The sequence below is a fragment of the Nematolebias whitei genome, chromosome 23 (genome assembly GCF_014905685.2).
Source record: "Nematolebias whitei isolate Nwh7 chromosome 23, NemWhi1, whole genome shotgun sequence".
NCBI classification, from domain to species: Eukaryota; Metazoa; Chordata; class Actinopteri; order Cyprinodontiformes; family Rivulidae; genus Nematolebias; species Nematolebias whitei.
Genome location: NC_056520.1, coordinates 4,103,390 through 4,127,938, shown reverse-complemented (window position 1 = coordinate 4,127,938; position 24,549 = coordinate 4,103,390). Strand labels below are relative to the sequence as shown.

The window sequence follows — 24,549 nt, the reverse complement described above, 5'->3', positions numbered from 1 at the left end:
CTATACTATACTATAATGCCATAGCTATGTATAATACCATAGCTATACCATAATACCGTAGCTATATCATAGCTAGATAGATTTGTTTCCTCAGACAAAATTAGTCTTTTTATCTTTTTTTTAGAAACATTAGAGAAATACTTTGATTTCCAGGAGGTGTCAGACCTAACAGTTCATCACTGCTGTTATAATTCATAACTTTGTACAGTGCAAGATGAATGTATCAGCTTTAGTCTCAAGTAGGAGACGAATTAGCCTTGAACTTGTTGGTGTGACGTCAGTACAAAACATATCAAGAAACCAGGATATAGGATTAATTGTCCTTTAAATTGAGCAATTAATAGATTGATTTTTCTTTAAAAACTGACCACAAATGGAAAAAATATTCACAATCCAATAGATGTTTTGAGCTTATTTGATAATCCAATGAGACAATGCAACCATCAACAACTTGTATTCTAACGGTGCTTCATAGGTTGCAGTTTCACAGTAATGCTCGTGTTTTTCGTGTTAATTTTACCACGTAAATCATTCGGAGGTACACGCATTTTGACTGGAGTTGCACAACTTAAAGAGATCGTTCAACTGATGTCAATGCAACGATAAGCGATTTCTTCTCTCATGTTCTGTTCTGGACTAAACGTGACAAGAAAATAACACTTTTAGTTGCGGTCTCACTGAAGCCGAGCGTTTGCGATCAGCAAACTGTATTCTCGGCCGCGCACATTATTGTGTCATCTAACTCCGCCCACATTGTGCCACATTGTAGAGGGCGGAGGGCTGAATGTCGGTCAGTTAGTTCCTGTTGACGGAGCTTCTGCAGGATGGGTCGTTAAGTTTTGTTGCAGCGGAAAAGAAAATCTGAAATCCTCAACCAACAGGACTGAATGTCGACAGAACATTAAAGAAATAAAGTTCATGACCGAAGCACTGAATGTGCTTACGAGGAGGTAACTCAATTAATGTCAAGACCTAAAATTGAAAATATAAACACATTTAAGACTTTTACGGCCTAAAGTAGAGCTGATTATATTTAGTCCCTGCAAAGGTTGGAGTTCCTGCGACAAAACCGAGACAAGTTAGAGACGCATGCAACGACTCTGCAACTATTTCGAGAGAAAACGTGTCTCACTTTTCTGTTTTGAACATGTTTAAAATCCAACACTGCAATTCTTTGTGAGTCTGTGGGGGAATTGAACCCCCACCCCGCCAAAAAAAACCATTTTGGAGACTACGTCATGAGAGCTAGTCACCAACAGCTGCAGCTCTGCAACACTTAAATCAGCTGTTGGCATTTGTTCCAATTATTTGCAGCGTCAGCATCGGGGACATTAATCCTCAAATTGTGCCTGATCCATCTATTAACAAGCAGAATAACCTCATCGATCACACCCAGATGTTTCAAAGGCAATCAACAGATCAAACCGCGTGAACTCTAATACAAATAAACGATCGAGAATTGAATTTATTGCTGCATTTTTTTTTTAAATAGTCCTTGAATGTGTGATGCTGCAGTGCTCAAACAGGCCACTAGATGTCATCAGAACTCCTTCAGACACCCCGAACTGTTTTTCTGGAAGTTATTGAATGAATTAATTAATTTTCTGCATCCTTTTATAAAATGGTATTCACAATTGGAAATTTTTATGTGTGTGTGTGTAGGGGGGAGATTCAGCTGAAGAACAGAACACAAGGCCGATGAAACGCCCACACACACGCAGCCCGTCTTCATCTACCCTAAGGGAGGAAGCGGCACCGGGCCTCGGTGTTAACCTGTGCAGATGAAGCTGGGGTTTCCACCGTGGATCAGGTCGTCGTTGTCGGGCAGGATGAACGGACAGCTCTGCTGGACCTCCAGGCAGTACTGGTGGCACGGTATCTTCCTCGGACACGACTGCTGGATGGTGGGGAAATACTGAGCACAGAGCCAGGGCTTGTAGGCCACCTAGGGAGGAGGAAGAGGAGAGAAGATGACATAAATAGATGCAGATTCATGATCCTTTTGAAGACTGCTGAAGTTCTTTGTCTTTGCCGGGTCTTAGGCCTCCTCGTGTTAGTTTTGGATTCATACAGGAGCTTTAAACGGTAGACGTTTTGACATGACTACCCACTACTTGATGTAAACTTAAAATCATCAAGGGCAAAGGACATCTAGAAGATGGATACTATATCCTTAAAATCAAATAGAGGCCGTACTTCCTTCTCTCTGTAGAATTATAAATTGTAAGGAGGGAGTCTTTCCTACAGCGTGGAAAACCGCAGTGATTACACCAGTTTTTAAATCAGGTAATGGAAGAGAGACGAGTAAGAATACTGCCAGTCGTGTTAAAAATTAAAAATTTTAATCTCTCACATCAACCTGCTAGGGGACTACAGATGAACATTAGCCTCTCTGGATAAATCTGGCATAAGCAGGTGATGTATTCATGTGGACTAATATGCATTGCCCCTTTATGAAATAAATACATTTAAAAAAAGCTAAATGCTTTGCTTATCAAACGTGAGTTTTCTTCCTCATCTGTTTGTCTGTGGTACATCAGTGACATTCAAAGCCAAGTTGACCAAACTCGTGCCTTCTTCCAAGTAAAGTTTGCTGTAAACGCTTGAGAGACAGGAAGTCCAAACGAATGCAGAGACTTATCTGTGCACGGAGACAGATGGTGACATGTAATCATCAAAGCTTCGGGATCAGAAAGCTTAGAGAAACTCAAACGAAGGCCAAATCCAAGTCTGGAATTACCCTGAATTTTAGCTGTTTCTCTCTGCACTTTTTAATGTTCAGCTGCACAACATGGTTCGACTGTAAACAATAACGAATTGTATAACTCGCAGCGCTGCAGCCATATGAGCCAACAAACACTTGTTTTTAAAACAAACTAAATAATAATCATACAAGTGTTGGACAAATGCACCTACACAAGTCAGAGCCTGTAAATATAATCAACAGTAATGCAATGTTTACGTTGTGTAGATAGGAAAAAAAAACACTAAAAGATTATTTACAACGTTGCCGATTCTGTAAATAACAATAAATACAAAAACACACTATTATGGTGCAGAAGATGTTCATTATGACAATATAAATATTTAGTGAGTATATGTCAACCACATTAGGCTAATTCTCAACACTAGCACTCAACTGCTAGCACAAATTAACAGCTGAATTGTTTACTGTTAAAATGCTCACGTTTAGCTAATGTTTGCAGATATGTAAGATAATTCTTAACAATACAGCTAAGCTAACAGCTAACACCAGGAATATGGTTTACAATAAACGTTAATGTTTAACAGGTACGGAAGTCCCTCGATACATCGCGGTTCGACTTTCGCGGACTCCCTCTTTTGCGGGTTTTCAACGCAAGATTGTACACGGCACACGATTGGCGGAAACCAGAGCATTGTGCTATGGGGCGGACTGGCCATTGGGAGCACCATGACATTTCCCGGTGGCCTGGCCCGCTCAGTGATCATTGAGGGGGCCCCTCCTTTCTCTTTCTGAGGCCGTCATAACAGAGCAGAGACACAAACCTGTTGTGAGTCTCTGCTTTGCTGTGACACACAGCCTCATAAAGAGAAAGGAGGGAGAGGGGTCTGTCTTTCTCCATTGCTGCTGTGGGAGCTTCAGTGAGGCAGATACCAGAGTGAGCAGCATGGATTGTTTAGTAGTCCTCTAGTCCTTTGGACTAGTCTAGAGGACTACTAAACAATCCATGCAGCTAGGAACACTATTTGTAGATAAGATAGAAGGACTGCTAGTACCAACTACCTGTTTGAAAACAACATCCCTTTGGTTTTTATCAGCTTTTAGCACCAGTTTGAGACCGAACAAGTGTGACTGAATGATGTGGAATGCAGACTGTAAAAGCTGGAAAACCATAGCAACTGATATAGCTAGACAATAAACAACTGTATCGTCAGCATAGAAATGTAAGGACGCGTCAGGAATGATCTGACCTACATTACTTATGTAGATTGTAAAGAGAGGGTGTCCTAAGACTGAGTCTTGTGGTACACCATTTAAATTAACGTCTTATGATGAAAAACAAAACATTTTTAATAAAATGTACCAGCTTTACACATCCAGGGGTTAGGGAACTCCAATATGATATTAAACAGAGTTTGAAAACTTGGCTGTTGTGAAATTTGTTTCAATGATTTTCCGTGATACTCCAGAGCCCATGTGGATAACGGTCACAAAAACTTAAAGCTTTACTGCTTATAGTCCAAAGATCACTAGTATCAATCTTTATGTTCTGGTCTTGGCCTCAACATGTATAGGCCAAATCCCATTGGACCATGTTCTACTTTTTGTATCGTACTGTGAAGGGTTTTAGTTATTAATATCACATACTTTTGGGTAGAAGAAAACTTCCAAACTAATAAATATGAGCAGTTTTTGGGGTGAAAAAAAAAATCTCAAAATGTAGGTATTTTCTCAAGTAAAAATATTTATTTGGCAAAAAATTCTAATGTATAGCTTGGTGTGTACAATGCATAATGTTTGGTTTTATCATAAATAGGCATATTCATTTGCTTTTGTAACTTTTTTCTAACAAAAGATTTGTTTCAACAAATGTGAAGTACAGTATAGTGTAGTGTATTATGATTAAATGCAGTTGTATTATTGTCATTCTTCCTGTAGAATCCTAAAAACAACATAGGTGACCAGTGATGGAAAACTGAGTCACAACAAGGAAATTTCCAATAATGAGTTATTATGTTCAAATTTTCCATCTTAGTTTCAAAATGTTACACAATTTGTTCCAGTTTGAAAGACGTTGCCGGAAAGTCCAGATAATATTTAAAAGGGGGAACCTTTAACCTCCACAATGATGCCATACGTTATACGAAGGGATTTCCTGGTACTACTAATAGGCAAAACAAAAACGGTCACTTTCAGAAGAAATTATAGTAATTATTTCTGAAGACATCTGTTAGATTAGGAAGATTATATGCTATGTTGGTTACTAGTGTTGCTAGATGGTGTTTTGTGGACTCGTTTTTATACATTTTTCAATTACAACAAATAAATACACTGCCTAGGCAAAAAAAAGTCACCACCAAAAGAAAAGGTCACACACTAATATTTCGTTGGACCACCTTTAGCTTTGATCACATCATGCATTCACTGTGGCATTGTTTCTAGAAGCTTCTGCAACGTCACAAGATCTATTTCCATCCAGAGTTGCATTAATTTTTCACCAAGATCTTTCACTGGTGACTAGACACCAGACATGATGGGTGCATCACTTCACCTGCCTCTCTTCTTACCCTGATGCGTCCATCACTCTGGAACAGGGTCAATCTAGACTCATCAGACCTTCTTCCATTGCTCCAGAGTCCAATCTTTATGCTCCCTAACAAATTGAAGCCTTTTTTTTCCCTGTTAGCCTCACTGGTTAGTGGTTCTCTTAAGGCTACGCAGCTGTTCAGTCCCAGTTCCTTGAGTTCCCTTCACATTGTGCATGTGGAAATGTTCTTTCACTATTAAACATAGACCTGAGTGCTGCTGGTGTTTTTCTTCCATTTGATTTCACCAAACGTTTAAGTGATCACCAATCACGATCATTCAGGATTTTTTTCCGGCCACATTTCTTCCTCGAAGACGATGGGTCCCCACTATCCGTCCAGTTTTTAATAATGCGTTGGACAGTTCTTAACCCAGTTTTAGTAGTTTCTACAATCTCCTTAGATGTTTTCTCTGCTCGATACCAATGATTTGACCCTTCTCAAACAGACGGACATCTTTTCCACGACCACGCCATGAGTCTTTCCACATGGTTGTTTAAGAAATGAGAAGCAACTCGTTGCACCAGTTGGGGTTAAATAACTTGTTGCAGCTGAAACATAATCACCCATGCAGTAATTATCCAACAGGAGGCTCGTACCTAATTTGCTTAGTTAAATCCAGGTGATGACTTTTTTTTTTTTTTTTGGCCAGGCAGTGTAATTTCACTGACTTTGTACTGCAGCTTGTAGTCATTCTGATTTTGCCAGCATAGGTTACATATGTAAAATCTAACATTTTATACTGTACATATGACAAAACTGTCGCGTGTTCAAGTATCAGAAATCGAGGACAATCGGCGGTGCTTTGTAAAGCCATGTCCCATGTCGCAATGGAATATGCTCTTTGCAGCTTCAAAGCTTACAGGTGGAGCAAGGAAATAATATGAAATGAAGAAGGATTGATCCATCCCATCTATCGATCCTCTACTGCTTATCCATAATTGAGTCGTGGAGGTAACTGGTTCAGGACGGAAACCCAGATATCTCCCTCACCAGCGACACTTTTCAGCTCGTTCTGGGGGACCCTGAGGCATTCCCAGGCCAGAGAAGATACATTATCCTTCCAGCGACTTCTGGGTCTTCCCTGGGGCCTCCTACCAGTGGGACGTGCCTGGAGAACCTCTAAAGGGAAGCATCCAGGAGTCATCCTAATCAGACGTCCAAACCACCTCAACGGACTCCTTTCAATGCGGAGGAGCAGCGGCTCTACTCCGAGCTCCCTCTGGATGACGGAGCTCCTCATCCTATCTCTAAGTCTAAGCCCAGCTGCTTTGCAAAGGAAGCCCATTTCGGCCACTTGTATCCAGGATCTCGTTCTTTCGGGTGATGACCAACGATGACCAAAAACAGAAACGTCTACACAAGAAGCGAAGGATGTGATGCCAAAAAACAAGTTACAAACTGTGAATTATCACCCATTTTTTAACCACCGAGGAACATCTATAATTTAAAGGTGGGAGAGTTCTATGTAATTTCTTTTTTTTTTTAAATATGTTTGGATAAATTACACCCATGTAAATTTTTCAACTCTTCCACCAAACCCCCATGTGGGTTTCTGATGCGTTTCCTGTTTATTCCAGCAAACAAAGATAAACACTGCACAGACAATTATAATAATTAGTGTAATCTGATTAGGGTGATGGTGATGAGAATGATAATGAGACAGCAGTTTGTTTGGCACAATCAAATCCATCTAGCCCTACATGTTGGACTTGTGCAGTTTTAGGGATTGATGCTTTCAGACTTCTGAAGAAGAAACAAGCCAAGAGACGAGGTTGTTAGGTTGTAAACTGGCTATTTGGATGAATCACACCAGATTAATTCCCATGATCCTCTGTTTTTGGCAGCTGTGGGCTTGTTGAAGCTGAATGCACAAAGGAGAGGCCAAAGACGTAAAAATCACTCGGATCAATTTCACTCTTTTCAGAGTTTTTGGGGAGTTCTTTATCAAGTTTTCGACATGAGGCTTAAAAGAGATGTGCATTGACCAAGATTCCCAAGTATTTGTAAGAATTAAACTCAGTAGAAACACCATTCATAGATAAGAAGGACTGCTGGTACCAACTTCTTGTTTGAAAACAACATCCATTTGGTTTTATCAGCATTTAGCAGTAGCACCAATTTGAGACTGAATGATGTCTAACGCAGACTGTAAAAGCTGGAAAACCGTAGCAATTGTTTTAGCTCAACAATAAACAACTGTATCATCAGCATAGAAATCTAAGGATGTGCCAGAAATGATCTGACCTACATTACTTATGTAGATTGTAAAGAGAGTGGGTCCTAAGACTGAGCCTTGTGGTACACCATTTAAATTAACATCTTATAATGGAAAACAAAACATATTTTAATTAATTGTACCAGTTTTACACATTCAGGGGTTAGGGAACTCCAATATGATATTAAATTGAGAGTTTGAAAACCCAGCAGTGGTGAAATTTGTTACAACGATTAGGGATGCACTATATTATTGGCATGGTATCGGCCAATATCAACGTTAAATTTCAATATCGGACATCGGCCATTCCATTAAATAACTCGCCAATACAAAAGGCGCCGTTTTTGCCTGCAGCGGCAGCGCAACGTGATGATGTCATGTGCGCCTACCCGAGCTCACGGTGGAGAGGAATATTCAAAATGTCGACGGTGTGGAAGTTTTATTTTTCGTTGGAGAGGATGTCAGATTCCGAAGATTTATGGACTACGTTGAGCCTCGCTACATCGTCCCCAGTCGGAGATATTTTTCCAACGTAATGTTACCCGAGTTACAAGCCGTCATTTCCGACGTCATTGAGAAGCTAATAGCCGATAGCACGACTTGTTGGGTGAGTTTTACCACAGACATTTGGACGTCGTGTTAGCCCCGTTAGCATGATTAGTCTTACGACACAATGGATAGACAAAAACTTTGAACTTAAAAAGTGTGTCCTTCATGCACAGGAGTGCAGAGGATCCCACACTGCAGCTATAGGAACCTGGAACAAGCCTCCACAAGTGAGACAGCATCACTGGTGACTAATGCTAATAAATAACATTTAACTCTTTATTTAATATAAGTTAAAGAGCTATACATATCATATGGCTGTTACTGAATATATGTCACCACCTCTTACAGCTGTTGCACAATTTTTGTAGCAAATAAGCCTAAATAAGAGGACTATGTTCTGACAAAGGAAAGTATATAAAATATTGGTATTGGCATCGGTTATTGGCCGAATAAGTTTTAAAATATCGGCATATCGGATATTGCCCAAAAATCCAATATCTTGCATCACTAACAATGATTAGACCTGTCACGATAACAAATTTTGCTGGGCGATTAATTGTCTCAGAAATTATTGCGATAAACGATAATATTGTTTGAAATTTGACAAGAATTAGTAATTATTGTAAAATTTAAGAAGAAATTTTGGTTAATTTGTTTTGTGTGTAGTACCTTTTTTGACCACCGGACGGCAGTATAAGACTGTTTGAATCGAAGGATGGATAGTGAGGGAGCGAGCGGCGTGTCTCTAAGAAAAATGGGAGGGAGGCCCATTGACGTGACATGGGCTGTCTCTCCTTTTTTCGGTTCTCAAAATGGCGGACGCTCGGTGTGGTTTGAGCTCTTTAGCATTTTTCACACAAAGCCTTTAGTAAAAAAAAAATCAGTAAACAAGTTCTCAGCTCATTTTTGCAGAGAAAAACAATTTTTTACAACAAGGCACGGGTTTCAATTATAAATTTTGGAGCTTCGACAAGATGAAAACGCAATTTTTGATGGTTTAAACAGATTTTAAAGAGAAAGGGAGGAGTCAGTGAAGGACACCGGAGTAGAACCTTTTGTCATCTGGTGTCTTCAGTAGAAAGAGAGAGACACGAAGAAACGATAACGCCGATAAATGAAAACGACGTCGATGATTTTCATTTATCATGCGATTAATTGATTTATGGTTTATCGCGACAGGTCTAACAATGATTTTCCATGATACTCCAGAGACCACGTGGCTTTAATGGTCACCACAACTTAAAACTTTATTCCTTATGGTCCAAAGATCACAAATATCAATCTGTAGGCTCTGGTCTTGGCCTCAACACACTTAGGCCAAGTCTCCTTAGACCGCTTTCTACTTTCTGTATCGTAAAGTGAAGGGTTTAGTTCTTAATACCAAATATTTTTGGATAGAAAACTTCCATTTTTGGGATGGGGGGACTCAAACTGTAGGTAAATACATTTTATAATGAATAGTTTGATGTGTACAATGCATAATGTTTGGTTTTGTCACAAATAGGCATATTTATTATTGCTTTTGTAACTTTTTTCTAACAAAACATTTCTTTCAACAAATATGTCAGGGGTGTCAAACCCATTTACAAAAGGGGCCAAAATTAAAACCTTTTTCAAACTAAGGGCCAGTTTCAGAATCCACATGAACCAAACATCTTTTCTTGGTCGCAGGTTCCTCAAAAAGAGTTTGATTGGTCTCGTTTGACGTTCTCTGTTGCACTTTTGACACCATCATCAAAGATTACTGAAATAATTCAAGTGATAAAAGTATTTTACATTTAAAATAGCGTCCTGGGGGCCAGATAAGACGTCAACAAGGGCCACATTTGGCCCCCGGGCCTTGAGTTTGACACATATGGTATACGTGTAGCGTATGATGATTAATTGCAGTTGTGTTATTATCATTCCTCCTGTCTGTGGAGTTAAATGGAAGATTTAGAGTTGAGCAGAGGTGGTGTTTTTATTTATTATTTTAGAGGGGTGGGGGCTCCGTCTAATTCTGATTCTGCATCAATTCTCTCAGATGTTCCACCCGAGGGACGCCGCGGCTATCAAGAGGGAGCCAAAACAATACGACTGCAGCGAGAGAGGGAATCTGGGTCCTCCTGAAGATGTGTGCCGGCAGTTGCCAAGGCAACGGCTTTTTCTGCTTTTTATTAAAGCTCAATGGGTACTGCCCCGCTCGCCGGCGGCGGACGTAGCCGCGTGTCAACGTGCGCGCGCGCGCCCAGCGTGAAAAGGGAAGTGTGCGGGAGCAAATGGAGTTAGTCAGGAAGCAGGCCTGGACTCTGATCTGATCAGCCCTAACGTGTGATCAGTGTGAATGGGAAGGCGGCACTCGGGAAGCCTCCATCGCCACGCAGCTCCAAACAGCCGCAGACGTGGTGCCGCCGGAGCGTCAACCCCCCCACCTCGACGCACTCCAGCTCGGTATTGACGTGGCGGTAGCTGAACCTCGGCATGAGCGGGTTTTTGAAGCCCGCGTTGGGTCTTTACAGCTTCCCAACAAATCTTTCCCGTTCTAAAACCAACGTGGACATTAGGGTTCAAACGCTCGTGCGCTGAAATCAACAGTCCCGGCATGTGACTGTCACCACAGCGATGATGCAATACATTTCTGTAGCTGGAGGGGGGGGGGGTCTTTTACAAACTACTTCTGCATACTTCCAGCTACTTCGGCCTTCAGGGATTAAAGTGTTGAACTTGCTCAGGAATTCATGGCAATAACTTGTTTTGTTTGCTTAATTTTCTGATTATTAACCCCAACTCATTATCTTTGATTGATCTTGCCCTCGTAGAACTGCACTGAGATTTTTATAAAATGTTACATTTTGAAATCTTCAGCAGACTCGTTTCATTTGAAGCTTTTAGCTACAGCTTTGTTCAGCTCAACCTTTAGATACTATTCAGCTGGCTTTAGCTTTAAGCCACTTTTAAACTAAATTCAGCAATTTACACTCGTTTTAGCAAATTCGCACGATTTTTAACAACTTTTAGCCACTGCTTTGCAGTGATTTGGCTTTTGTTCTGCTAACTTTAATTTCTTTAGCTTCTGTTTAGCTAATTTTAGCTTCTGATTATTTAAAAAAATTGCGTTCTTTAACAAATTTTAGCAAAGTCGCAAGTCGATCAGCGTTCGCACACTATTTTCATTTAAAAAAAATGCACTTTGTCTAACGCTGATTTTATATTTAAAGTACTTTCGGTTTAATGTTCGTGGACTCGCGCTCTTTTGCGTTTTTTTAACACAAGATTGTACAAGATACACGGTTGTTAACTTTAATAGCTGACGATGTGTATGGAACATAATTTCGCTGTCCTTAACTGTGCAATGACAATAAAGCATTCTGACTCTAACGTTACTCACGTGATCGGGACGCTACGGGATAAAAAGTTAACGATGCATCAAAGCCGTTCGAACAACGAGAGATCTGAACGTCACGCCCGGACTCAGCTTCTTCAAAGCCATGCTGTTGTAATGAATACAGTACACGGTTTAGCAGAGGCTTTCTGAAATAAGCTGTGGAAGATACAGTCTGGATGGGAGGCGGTGCTCTGAAAACTGTACGTACAATTAGACCTGTCGCGATAAACAATAAATCAATTAATCGCATGATAAATGAAAATTATCGACCTCGTTTTCATTTATCGGCTTTATCGTTTCTTTGCGTCTCTTTCTACTGAAGACACCGGAAGACAAAAGGTTCAACTCCGCTGCTCTTCACTGACCCATCCCTTTCTCTTTAAAATCTGTTTAAACCGTCAAAAATTGCGTTTTCGGATCGTTAAAAGCAGCTAAGCTTAGAAGCTAAGCTACGAGCTAAGCTAACAGTCCGACCTCGAGGGGGAAAAAACCTCCGTCATGTCGAAGCTCCAAAATTCACGGTTGAAACCCGTGCCTTTGTGTAAAAAGTCGTTTTTCTCTGCAAAAAGAAGCGGCGAACTTGAAAAATGCTATGCTAAAGAGCTCAAACCACACGGAGCGTCCGCCGATTTGAGAACCGAAAAACAGGAAGGAGAGACAGCCCATGTCACGTCAAGGGGCCTCCCTCCCATTTTTCTTAAAGAGACACGCCGCTCGCTCCCTCGCTATCCATCCTTCATTTCTGTCTTATACTGCCATCCAGGGATCAAAAAAGGTACTACACACAAAACAAATTAACCAACGTTTCTTCTTCAATTTGACAATAATTACTGTCAAATTTCAAACAATATTATCGTTTATCGCAATAATTTCCGAGACAATTAATCGCCCTGCAAAATTTGTTATCGTGACAGGCCTAGTAGTAGTAGAGTTATTCCTAGTGCATACTTTGAGCTCTGCCAGATAATGTCGGGCTGCTGTTGTTATGCCGTACTCTTTTACATTATTAGTGTTTAGCGTATATCTTAGATCCTTATCTACGGTTTCTTTTGATACTTTATATTTGCCATTTTTCGGTGAAACTGGGACCCTGTGCATAATTTTTTCCACCTCATGCACCACATGTGATGTAATGACAATAAAGTTTGCTTGAACTTGAGATCACGTCATTTTTTAAAGGTTTGACAAAATCAGATTACTTCTTCGTTTCTCAGCCTTAAAGACTGAAAAAAGACGAGTCAGAGACTTCTGTCAAGTAAAACTCGTTAAAATTAATTAGACCGGTTCCGTTTGACATCGCAGAAAAACAACGTGCTCATTTTTTTAATTTTTTTTTATTTGTCGTTTTTTGTTTCTTTTATGGAAGAATCAGTGCGTCTCTGTTGCCTTCTGTCCAGTTATGTGTAACCGCGTAGGCGTTGGATGTGAAATTTCCGGTTTGTTCAAATGTTTTTACCAAACTCTGCTGATGTAAGAACACATGATGCGGGTATTGTTATTCGTCTCTTTCACAAAACACTTTGAGCTGAGTTTGAGAGAGCTTCTTCCCATCTGTGTGCGCTTTATGAATGGACGGAGGAGGAAGTCAACCCACTGCTGTTACACATCTAAGCCAGGTAGTACAGAGCCGAAACGGCCGATATATTAAAGGGTTCGTCGGCGTTTCGGCTCAGTTGTGTGACGTGGTTTTAGAAGGGGAGATGTCCGACAATTTCTGTGTAGTACTCCACAGAAACTTGTGGTTCTGTCGCCGATTGGTTTTAAAACGCTCACATTGTTGCAAGAAAAGAGAGTGCCACCACGAAGCATCCCCTCCTCTTCACCCACAGTCTGTAGATGTGGAGGAACTGGTGGGGACCAGTTTTTCAACAGTCCTGGGACTTGCTCAGATTTTTCTACACAAAGGTCGGACAGTTCAGCACAATCTTCACTACAAAGTCATGCTGTTCAGCGTTTCCCCCCTTGAACAGTTTTATCGACAAAGGGGTGGAGGAGGACGGGACAATCACGTCCGTGTTGCCCGCTTGCTAGCTTAGCGCTACATTGCTGCCAGGTTTTATCGTGGGGGGAGGGGGCGCGCAGCGGTACGTCAGTAGCATTTTTGCTAGCACGTTTGTATCGCGCCCCGTGCTACATCAGTACAGAATGTTGTCGACAGGGGGGTTGTTCGGTAGGCGGGTGCACGGTTCTGTTGACGGGGTGCAGCGCCCCGCTTGTATGGTACAAGTTTCAGCATTTTCGGCTATTTCAGCAACTATTTAGCAGTTTTATGCTAATTTTACCTTTTTTAGCCAGTTCCACATTTTTTGCACTCATTTCAATTTTTTTCAGCAAAAATGTGCTCTCTCCACTTTCTTCTGGGAATTTAAGCTTGTTCTAACTTTTCAGATACCCTTTTAGCATTTTTAGCTAATTTCAGCTGTTATCAGATAAATTCAACTTTTTCTTGGTAATTTCTGCTACTTTCAGGCTAAGAACTGTAACGTCTTTTAGCTCATTTCAGCTTGTTGCGCTCCTTTCAGGTTTTTTTTCTGCTATTATCAGCCTTTCCTGCTATTTTAGCTACTATTTAGCTGTTTTGATGTTAATTTTATATTTTTCAGCTAATTCCATATTTTTTGCACTCATTTCCACTTTTTTCAGCCCAATTCAGCAAAAATGTGCTCCCTCCACTTCCTTCTGATAATTTAAGCTTATTTCTGCTTTTTAGCTACTTTTCAGCTGTTTTTGCTAATTTCAACTTTTTCAGATAATTTCTACTTTTTTCTGCTAATTTCTGCTTCTTTCAGACTAACTGGGCAAACATTTTCTTTCTGCTTTCTTCTGCTAATTTAAGCTTGTTCTAACTTTTCAGCTACTCTTAGCATTTTTAGCTAATTTCAGCTGTTATCAGATAAATTCAAGTTTTTCTTGGTAATTTCTGCTCCTTTCAGGCTAAGAACTGTAACGTCTTTTAGCTAATTTCAGCTTGTTGCGCTCCTTTCAGGTTTTTTCTGCTAGTATCAGCTTTTCCTGCTATTTTAGCTACTATTTAGCTGTTTTGATGTTAATTTTATATTTTTCAGCTATTTCCATATTTGTTGCACCTATTTCCGCTTTTTTCAGCCCAATTCAGCAAAAATGTGCTCCCTCCACTTCCTTATGATAATTTAAGCTCATTTCTGCTTTTCAGCTACTTTTCAGCTGTTTTTGCTAATTTCAACTTTTTTCTGCTAATTTCTGCTTCTTTCAGACTAATTGGGCAAACATTTTCTTTCTGCTCTCTTCTGCTAATTTAAGCTTGTTCTAACTTTTCAGCTACCTTTTTAGCATTTTTAGCTCATTTCAGCTGTTTTCAGATAAATTCAAGCTTTTATTGGTAATTTCTGCTACTTTCAGGCTAATTATTATAACTACTATAACTTATTTTTTGTTAATTTCAGCTTGTTGTGCACCTTTCAGGTTTTTTCTGCTAGTATCAGCTTTTTCCTGCTATTTTAGCTGCTATTTAGCTGTTCTAAGCTTTTTCAGCTAATTTCACATTCTTCGAGTTCATTTCCACTTTCTTCTGGTAGGTTAAGTTTCTTTCTGCCTTTTCAGCTGTTTTTTGTCGTTGCTAATTTCAAATAATTTTAGTTAATTCCCTAATTTTGTGCTCATGTCTGCTTATTTAAAGCTCATTCAGCTAATATTTTTTTCTGCTTTCTTCTGATAATTTAGGCATGTTGTTTAATTTCAGCTACATTTCAGCAGTTTTTCAGCAAGTTCTTCTGCGTTTTCGCAGGGAATGCAGTTTCTCTAGTTTAATTTACAAGCCTTTTGTACCATTCTGCCATAGTGTTATCCATTTCCCACTTGAGTCAAATTAAAATGTATTTCAAGCCGCCGCCCTCCCACATTTACCTACAAAAACACACTGCATGTCAGTTCCATTACTTGTGAGCCACGTTTAAATTTATTTAGAACTGCGTCTTTAATTAGAACTGAAATGCAACTTCAGAGTGTGAAAGTTACCAGAAGAAACGTGAAACCTCTTGGGAAGGTAAAGTTAATTTTAGGCTGCGAGCATCAAAGATAATAATCTCGTGTTCCGTTTTCAAGACGTATTCTTTGCACCAGTTTGACAAGACTACTCGAACATTATATCTGTAAAAGATACACTTCTACTCACGAGGGGTACGCAGGGGCTGATGTGGGTTTGCTTCAGTATGATAATGTTTTTTTTTTTTACCTATGAGCGTTCATTTGTCTGTTAGCATAATATTTCATGAACCACTGGACGGACTTTAGTGAAACTCCCAGACACTAATCACTGGATGGACATCTGCAACCGACAGCCTTCTGGACTCGATCCATTTCAAGATGGCTACCACAACTAAGCAACATTAGGAAAGAAAAGAATGATACGATACGATATTTACTGATACTGAGCTAAAATCTGGTGTGGTAGTAGCTGAGAGTCATTCTAGTGTTTCCCCTTCTATTATACAAGCAGGGTGCCTTGCCTACTGAACTCACCACCCCCCGCCGACAACTGCCGGCACTGATGTAGCGCTAAGCTAGCAGCGCATAATACAGACGCGCTAGCTTAAATGCTACGACAATGGAGGTAGCGCTCCATCTCCCTCAAGCTGACCGCCCCCACAGACAAAAAAAATCACATAAGATATGAAAGCCCTGCCAAGGCAAGTAAACTAGGGGACACACTGCATCCCCAAGGAATACTCCAGGATTTACCTGAGCAATCAGTTTTTATTTTTTTTAAATGGCACCAGTTCAAGTAAACTCCGTGGCTGTTAGCAAAATATCTCATTAACCACTTGACATGTTTTAATACAACTTTCATGAACTAATCAATGGATGTACATCAACAACTGTCAACGGTTTGGAGTCGCCTCAAATCAATATGGCCACTTCAACTAATGACCTTAACCAATGCACGTTTCTATGACTCAGCCAATTCTACAGAAATTGAGCTAAGCTTTGGTCCAGTAGTAGCCGAGCATCATCCTAAACATACTCCAAGCACTACGCTTTGCATGAGATCTTTGTTCAAAACTTTGGTAGTAGCCGTTCATGTCAATACTGTTGTTGCCTGTTAGAAAAATATCTCATGAACCACTGGAGGGATTTTAATAAAAACTCGTAGAAGATAGTCAGTGCGTGAACATACTAAAGTCAGTCCAATTCAAGATGGCTGTCACAGCTATGCGACTTTGTGGTTGGGTGGTTATTATATTTCTTGACATCGGCAGGAGGGGCAATAATGTTTATACCTGTGTCCGTCTGTTAGCAAAATCTCTCATGATCCAGTGGATATATTCTAATGAAACTCTTGGAAATTAATCATTAGAGATAATGAGACCCCACTTAACTTTGTTGGATTTTTTTTTTTTTACCTGGATTATTGCGCATGAACTTCGATGTTTTGAACCACTTTGGCTATGGCTGCCTCAGAGGAGTCGACGGGAGAGAGGGCGGACTCCAGAAACCATCTTATCACCATCAAATGTGAGTAAGCCACTTATGGGACTAAGTCTGTTGTGGCTCCTCAGACTGATGAAGTCCTTTGGATGAAGGACGAACGTTTCATCAAAAAAAAAGAAACCATCCAGAGGACCTGACTTAACTTTGTTGGATTTTTTTACCTGGATTATTGAGCATGTACTTTGACAATAGAGATACAGCTACAACTGATCAACCCAATTCAAGATGGCTGTCACAACTAATCATACTTTGAAAACCCCAAAATGGTGATATCTCAGTCCATTTTACAGAAATTAAGCTAATATTTGGTGTGGTAGTAGTAGGCCTGTCGCGATAAACAATAAATCAATTAATCGCATGATAAATGAAAATTATTGACCTCGTTTTAATTTATCAGCTTCATTGTTTCTTCGTGTCTCTATTTCCAATGAAGACAAAAGGCTCAACTCTGGTGTTCTTCACTGTCCTCTCCCTTTCTCTTTTCTTTAAAATCCGTTTTAACCGTCCAAAATCATGTTTTTGGATTGTTAAAAGCAGCTAAGCTGAGAAGCTAAGCTACGAGCTAAGCTAACAGGCCGACCTCGGGGGAAAACACCTCCGTCTTGTCCAAGCTACAAAATCACGGTTGAAACCCGTGCCTTCGTGTAAAATGTCGTTTATTCTCTGTAAAAAGAAGCCGAGAACTTGTTTACTGATTTTGTTATTAAAAGCTTTGTGTGACAAATGCTATGCTAAAGAGCTAAAACCACACCGAGCGTCCGCCATTTTGAGAACCGAAGAAAAGGAAGGAGAGAAAGCCCGTGTCACGTCAAGGGGCCTCACTCTCATTTTTCTTAAAGAGACACGCTGCTCGCTCTCTCACTATCCTTCCTTCAGTTCAAACAGTCTTATGCTGCCATCAGGTGGCCAAAAAAGGTACTACACTCAAAACAAATTAACGAACATTTCTTCTTAAATTTGACAATAATTACCAGTTATTGTCAAATTTCAAACAATATCATTTATCGCAATAATTTCTGAGACAATCGCCCAGCAAAATTTGCTATCGTGACAGGCCTAGGTAGTAGCTGAGGCCGATTTCCAACCCAAATTTTGATCGCAAACTAATCTTGCAAAAGAATGTTCCTTTTTAAACTTTGCTAATACCATAAATATTTCAGTCAACTCTGCATGTTATCAAAATATCTAATGAACCACTGGATGGATTTTATAGCACCCATTAGAAAGTAGTCAAACATTGTAAATCTAAAACTGATTAACCTTTGACCTTAAACTAAGATAAGATGGCCGCCACAGCTGACTGAACTTAGAAATTAATAAAGTGCCTAAAACTCAGTAATTTTTCTGATTTAGAGCTAAATATGGCTGGAGCTGAGAGTCATCCTCAACACATACTCTGAGGGCTACTCAGTGTGAAAGACTTATGATTAGATGTTTTGCAATGCCTTTTTGGAGACAGCCTTGTCTATCTGTTAGCAAAATATCAAATGAATCACTGGACGAATTTCAATGAAACTTCCAGGAATTAACCAATGAGTCAATTTAAATAAACATGGCCGCCACAGCTAATTGAGCTTAACCAACACATAAATGGCAATAATTCCATCAATTTAACACATCAAGCTAAAATTTGATGTGGTAGTAGCAGACAACTGACACACTCTGAGCATGAGATCTAGCAAACTGTCGCAAAATTTTTAAGATTTGACCAAAACACGTAGAGTTCCACCATTTCCCCAACGTAAGATGATATTTGTTTGAAACTCTGGCATGAAAGAGGGCAGACACAAGGTACGCCAGTGTTTCCTCTGCCATTGTACAAGCAGGGAACATCGCCCTGTCAACAGAACCAAGCCCCCCACCCCTTGTCAACAACTGCCAGCACTGACGTAACGCCAAGCTAACCGCACGCAATAGATACACTAGCTAAAAAAAGCTAGCAGTACTTGGGATGCACGATATTATCGGCATGGTATCAACCAATATTAGCGTTAAAGTTCAATATTGGACATTGGCCATTCCATTAAAATAACTCACCGATATAAAAGGCACTGTTTTTGCCTGCAGCGGCAGCACAAGACAAAAACGTCATGCGCGCCTACCTGATCCCATGGCGGAGAGGAAAATTCAAAATGTCGGCGGTGTGGAAGTTTTATTTTTCGTTGGTGAGGATGTCGGATTCTTAAGTTTAATGGACTGCGTTGAGCCTCGCTACATCGTCCCCAGTTGGAGATATTTTTCCGACGTAACGTTACCCGAGTTACAAGCCGTCATTTCCGACGTCATTGAGAAGCTAACAGCCGATAGCACGACTTGTTGGGTGAGTTTTACCATAGACATTTGGACATCGTGTTAGCCCCGTTAGCATGATTAGTCTTAACAATGGATAGACAAAAACTTTGAACTTATAAAAGGTTGTCCTTCATGCACAGGAGTGCAGAGGATCCTGCACTGCAGCTATAGGAACCTGGAACAAGCCTCCACAAGTGAGACAGCATCGCAGGTGACTAATGCTAATAAATAACATTTAACACGTTTCATTTAATATAAGTTAAAGTGCTATGCATATCATATGGCTGTTACTGAATATATGTCACCAGCTCTTACACAATTTTTGTAGCAAATAAGCCTAAACAAGAGTTATGTTGACAAAGGAACGTATATAACATATTGGTATCGGCGTCGGTTATCAGCCAAATAAGTTTTAACATATCAGCCAAAAATCCAATATTGTGCATCCCTAAGTAGCGCCGTCCCCCCTCACACTGAGCCGTCCCCCTCAAAACAGCATGCAAGACCTGCCTCCGTCTCTATCTACCTCCACCACTACCACCCCCACAGTGATTTTCCAAAAATCACGGAAGATGAGTGCCCTGCCAAGGCAAGTAAACTAGGGGAAACACTGAATGCCATGCCTTTGATTTCTCTTACAAATTTGGTATTTTTTTGTTTTACAAAAAGTAAATGTGTATTTTAAATTTAAGGGAAACTTTCAATGTATCATTGAATAAAAAGGGAATAGAATGCAGAAAGAACTAAGGCACACTTGAATTACACCTGTCAGCACCAGATTTAAATATAGACAAGACTCGCCAAGTTTGTGCAAAAAAAAAAAAAGTTGACAGAGTAAATTAATTGTATACTTCGTGGTACCGTGGGAAAACAAAGTCACAGGAGGAGTGCATCCCAGTTTCTATACCTCACCAATCAAGAGCCAAGCGACGCGTACGTGTTGACTTAAGCTCCCTGGTTTGTAAAAACTTTAACAGACCGCATGCTGTGAAGTATCAACACTTCGGTTCCCTCCCAGCAGGACGGTCTCGTCGCACACATAAACGCACACGGCTGCCATAAAGTGGAATGACAAGAGCGACGGCTATAAAAAGCATGTGAGTCAGCTGCAGAGTGAGATCCCGGTTAGACGCTGAATGACACAGATCATTACCACACGCACAAATCACTGCTCCGTTAGAACAGGGAGCGTCGCTCACACTACCTGGGCTATTCTCAGCTGAGTTGCTTTGTTTGATAACAGGAACTTTCTTTCTTCAGTGTAGTGTACCGAGTGCAAAACACCAGCGTGAGGATCCCACAATGGAGAACCTCCCAATAGGGCAATTTTGAAGTTAATAGGAGTCACCTGACCTATTTCGTCGGACTACATGGGCCAGAAATGAAACGGGGTTTTCATACCACAAAACATGACACAATAAACCCTGACAATATGTTGGAGACAGGACTTTGATGTTCTTACAACACAGTCCCGGTGTCTGCCTGTGGTCACTGATGCAACCATCGGATAATCCGGCAGAAAAGGCAAACAGACAAGCGTCTGTCCTCCTGCATTGATGTCCGGACCTGTTGCGTCCCATTCTCTGGTGATGTAACGTACTGTATACAGACGCTCTGGAAGATGGATTCTCATCGAGTTAGATAGCATGAAGTTTCAATGAAATCTTTATTTGTAAGTTTGAAATAATTGTCTACAAAAACAGGGTGAACAAGAGGTATGCCGATGTCCCCTGTTGCTACGAGACTTGAATAGTGAATGTTTGTAGTTTTTTAAAAGAGTGTTTTTCTGGACTAGATGTTGACCTGGTAACCCAATTGTTGATAGGGAACTTCGCTACGTTCAGATGCAGCCACACACCTAAATGGAAATCGGCACGTTGCTTATTTTTCAAGTTCTCCAACTCAATAGTACATATGTTTAGTAGACTTTGATCAGGCAACCCAATTTTCAAAGGGAACATTTCTTAGGCTTAGATGTAGCCACACATCTAAATGGAAGTCTGTATCTGGCTTATTTTTCCAAGTTATCATGCTCACAACATTCACAGCTGGATGGAGGGTATTTCCATTTCCGTCTCTTCACTCCAAGTTGGGGGACAAAAAAGAATTAAGATCTTAAGCCAGTATCCCACTGGGTTGCAACTGTTGGCGACAAATTGCAATGTTCAGTGTTTCCCCTAGTTTACTTTCCTTTGTAGGGCGCTCACATCTCCCGTGATTTTTTCCGACTAGGGCAGGGGGTCCTTGAACATTCATGACAAAGTTTCCTGAATGTCTCAAAACACTTGCGAGTTTCTAAATGTCTTCTTCGTACTTTGTTTTAGTGTCGCTGTAATTTTGAAAACTCTTTAAAAAAAAAAAGTAATCGCAGACCTCTTGGAATCCGTCTCAAACCCTTTTCAATTCAGTTTCCGTGGGGAAGTGAAAGAAACGTGAGACAATTTTGGGAAACGTTGCCGTTTGTAAACTAAACGAAACCGTTTGTGACGACTGCACTACGTAGTAACTTTTTGGAAAGTTTACAGTTTTGAACCGTTTTAGACACGATATCCAAGTCGAGCGAGGCCAGTTTTTGAGACCGGCTACAGTTGCTTTTTATGTGAAACCCGTCATACTTATCAAACACAAAATGCCATTCCTCATTTTTAAATTCCTATTTTACAAGAACTGCCTCTTTAAAAAGTACAAATAAAATCCGATGCCTTGATTAACCCTCCATCAATTGTATTGATGGTCTCCAAGAAACCCTGAGCCTTTTAAGTGGAAACATCCTGCAGAGCACACATCATGGTCTCAAAGCTTTAACCCAAAGATTTTTTTCTTCCATTTTTCAAGAGGACTATACTTTGGCAGCTTGTGATGAGCAGATTCAATCAGACCGTCTTTTCCCTAAAACCGTAGTTTGTACATTTTGAGAAAATCGTATATGTGCATGGGAAGATTTGTTGTCAGCAATGAAACGGGAAACAATTCGGCTGATTGAAAATCTATCTTGCTCCGGAAAACAAAGCCAAGCTTATCAAGACAGAAAGTTGTTTCCAGAGTTGGGGTTTCACGTGGAGTTGACTAAACCCTGCTCAGCATCTGACCTGGTGGAAAACCAGCTCTGCAGTTCTCACCTCGGTAGGTTAGAATTCGCTTATATCTGGATTAGAGCTCCGAGACACGGCCGAGGTCATTGTGGCTGGACGTTCCCCATCTACGCAGCGCCTGCAGACTGCAGGATACACGACCGAGGCAGAGGGACGTATTGACTGAACCAGCCCAGTCGGACACAGACTGTAGCTCCACGATGAACACGGCAGAAAAGAAACGATGAATGGAGGTCTTGAATATGCTCCGCTTCACAATCAGGTGAGTAGAACTGTAAATAGGTATAATGATCATTAGCTATCCATCTTCAACTCTATACTACTACCCAGACAATTCATGGCACAGTTTTAGACTACGCATGTGCACCGTATGCGTGTCTGTTAGCAAAATATATCTTGAACAAGAACTGAGGGTCACTAGGGTCTAGATTCAGACTTGCATTGTTCGTACTAGGAAAGCGAAACCCAAGACTTTGAGTTTGACAAAGATGGCTTCCATCACCTTCCCTCAAATCATCGATCTTTGCTATGCTCATACAGACATCAAGGTCCGGTGAATGTGATCCGATGATTAAGTTTGTCACAGATGATCACCGCAAACCTAGAAGAAGCTTTTTGCTTACCGTCACAGAAGAAAAGGAACACGCCAAAACAAAGCAAGAACCTTTAGTTTGGATTAGGGATGCACAATATTATCGGCATGGTATCGGTCGATATTAGCGTTAAAGTTGAATATCGGACATTCCATCAAAATAACTCACCGATATAAACGGCGCTGGTTTTTGTATGACAACCCAGTGACAAAGATTCCTGCAGTGGCAGCACAAGGTGATGTCACACGCACCTACCTGATCTCACGGCGGAGATGGAGGGTGGAGGCAGGTGTGGGTGCCTCACCTATCCCACCCATATTTTGGTGTTGTCAGTACCGGGAGTGGAACAAGGTCCACCTTCTCTAACCTCTGCACCACCACTCCCACCATCCCGCATTGTTTTATTATAAACTAAAACGTGAAAACTGGGAGTGAGAAAAAATAAAAATAGAATTTTAAAGGTTAAAATTTAAGATTTCATTTAGCCCTAAAATTATTTGATAAAACTATTCAACCAAGCTTTTAAAATGTTTAAAATGTCAACATTCTTCAGCTGGGTATTTAAGTTTATTTAAATTCCTGCTTGTAGATTAAAAGTTAAAAGGAAAGATCAAAGAAAAAGGCTTTGGTGGAGCCGAATTTACCGATACAAACTGAAAGTTTGCGTACAATTTACCGAACATTTGAGAAAAGTGCTACAGGCAGTGCATTACGTTAAATAAGGAATTAACTTGATTCAAACAAGCGTAAAAAACAAAACGTATTCTGGGAATAATATACAAAACCTTCTGCTTTAAAAAAAGTTTAATTACAACTTCAAACCAAAATGATTCAGTTTTTACAGAAAAAAATAGTTCAGTTTTTTCTTTATTTCTCGGTTAAATAAAAACTTTGGAAGCACTCCAGCTAGATTTGCTACGGAGACATTTTAGGCTTTTGTTTTGGTCGTCTTGTGATACTTTCCTTGAAGTCTTTGTCCTCTTTTATTCCCCATTTTAATCAGAAGACATCACAGCAATGAAAGGACAGAGACTTAACCAGACAAAAGCAGTAAATATTAAAGGGAACTAGAAAGTTCCTGGTGAAACTTAGACGAGGACTGCCACGTGGCGGCCAGTTTAGAGTTCTGGCAGACGTTTTGAATTAGAAAAATGGCATCGTTGTTCACCAATTACGTCTCCATGGTAACTCAAAACGGCGTTAAAAGTAATAGCACACATCACAGAGATGAGCCGGTCGTTTTGAGATGAGATTTGTGGTTTGGGCCACATTAAAGTTGTCAAAAGAGTGAGCTATAACGTTAAGAAACCCTTGTCAGGTGGAGAATAATAAGTGCCTGCCGTTCAAGACAGTCCCCAAAAAATGCAGTTTTGTTTTATACACACACACATATATACATATACATATATACACATATATACATATATATATATATATATATATATACATATACATATATATACATATACATATATATACATATACATATACATATATTTACATATACATATACACATACATATATACACATATATACACATATATATATATATATACATACATATATACACATACATATATATACACACATATATATATATATATACATACATATATACACACATATATATATATATATACATACATATATACACACATATATATATATATATACACATACATATA

General features: G+C 40.0%; 1 protein-coding gene across 1 annotated transcript in view; it reads right to left on the bottom strand.

Annotated features, from left to right (window-relative positions):
* The window catches only part of LOC119428631 (transmembrane protein FAM155A), a 46,747-nt gene that overhangs the window by 1,493 nt on the left and 20,705 nt on the right, over nucleotides 1–24,549 (bottom strand). Inside the window, exon 2 of the mRNA XM_037696298.1 lies at nucleotides 1,774–1,945. Within this exon, the coding sequence (XP_037552226.1) occupies nucleotides 1,774–1,945 (172 nt within the window). The remainder of the gene's footprint in view (nucleotides 1–1,773; nucleotides 1,946–24,549) is intronic.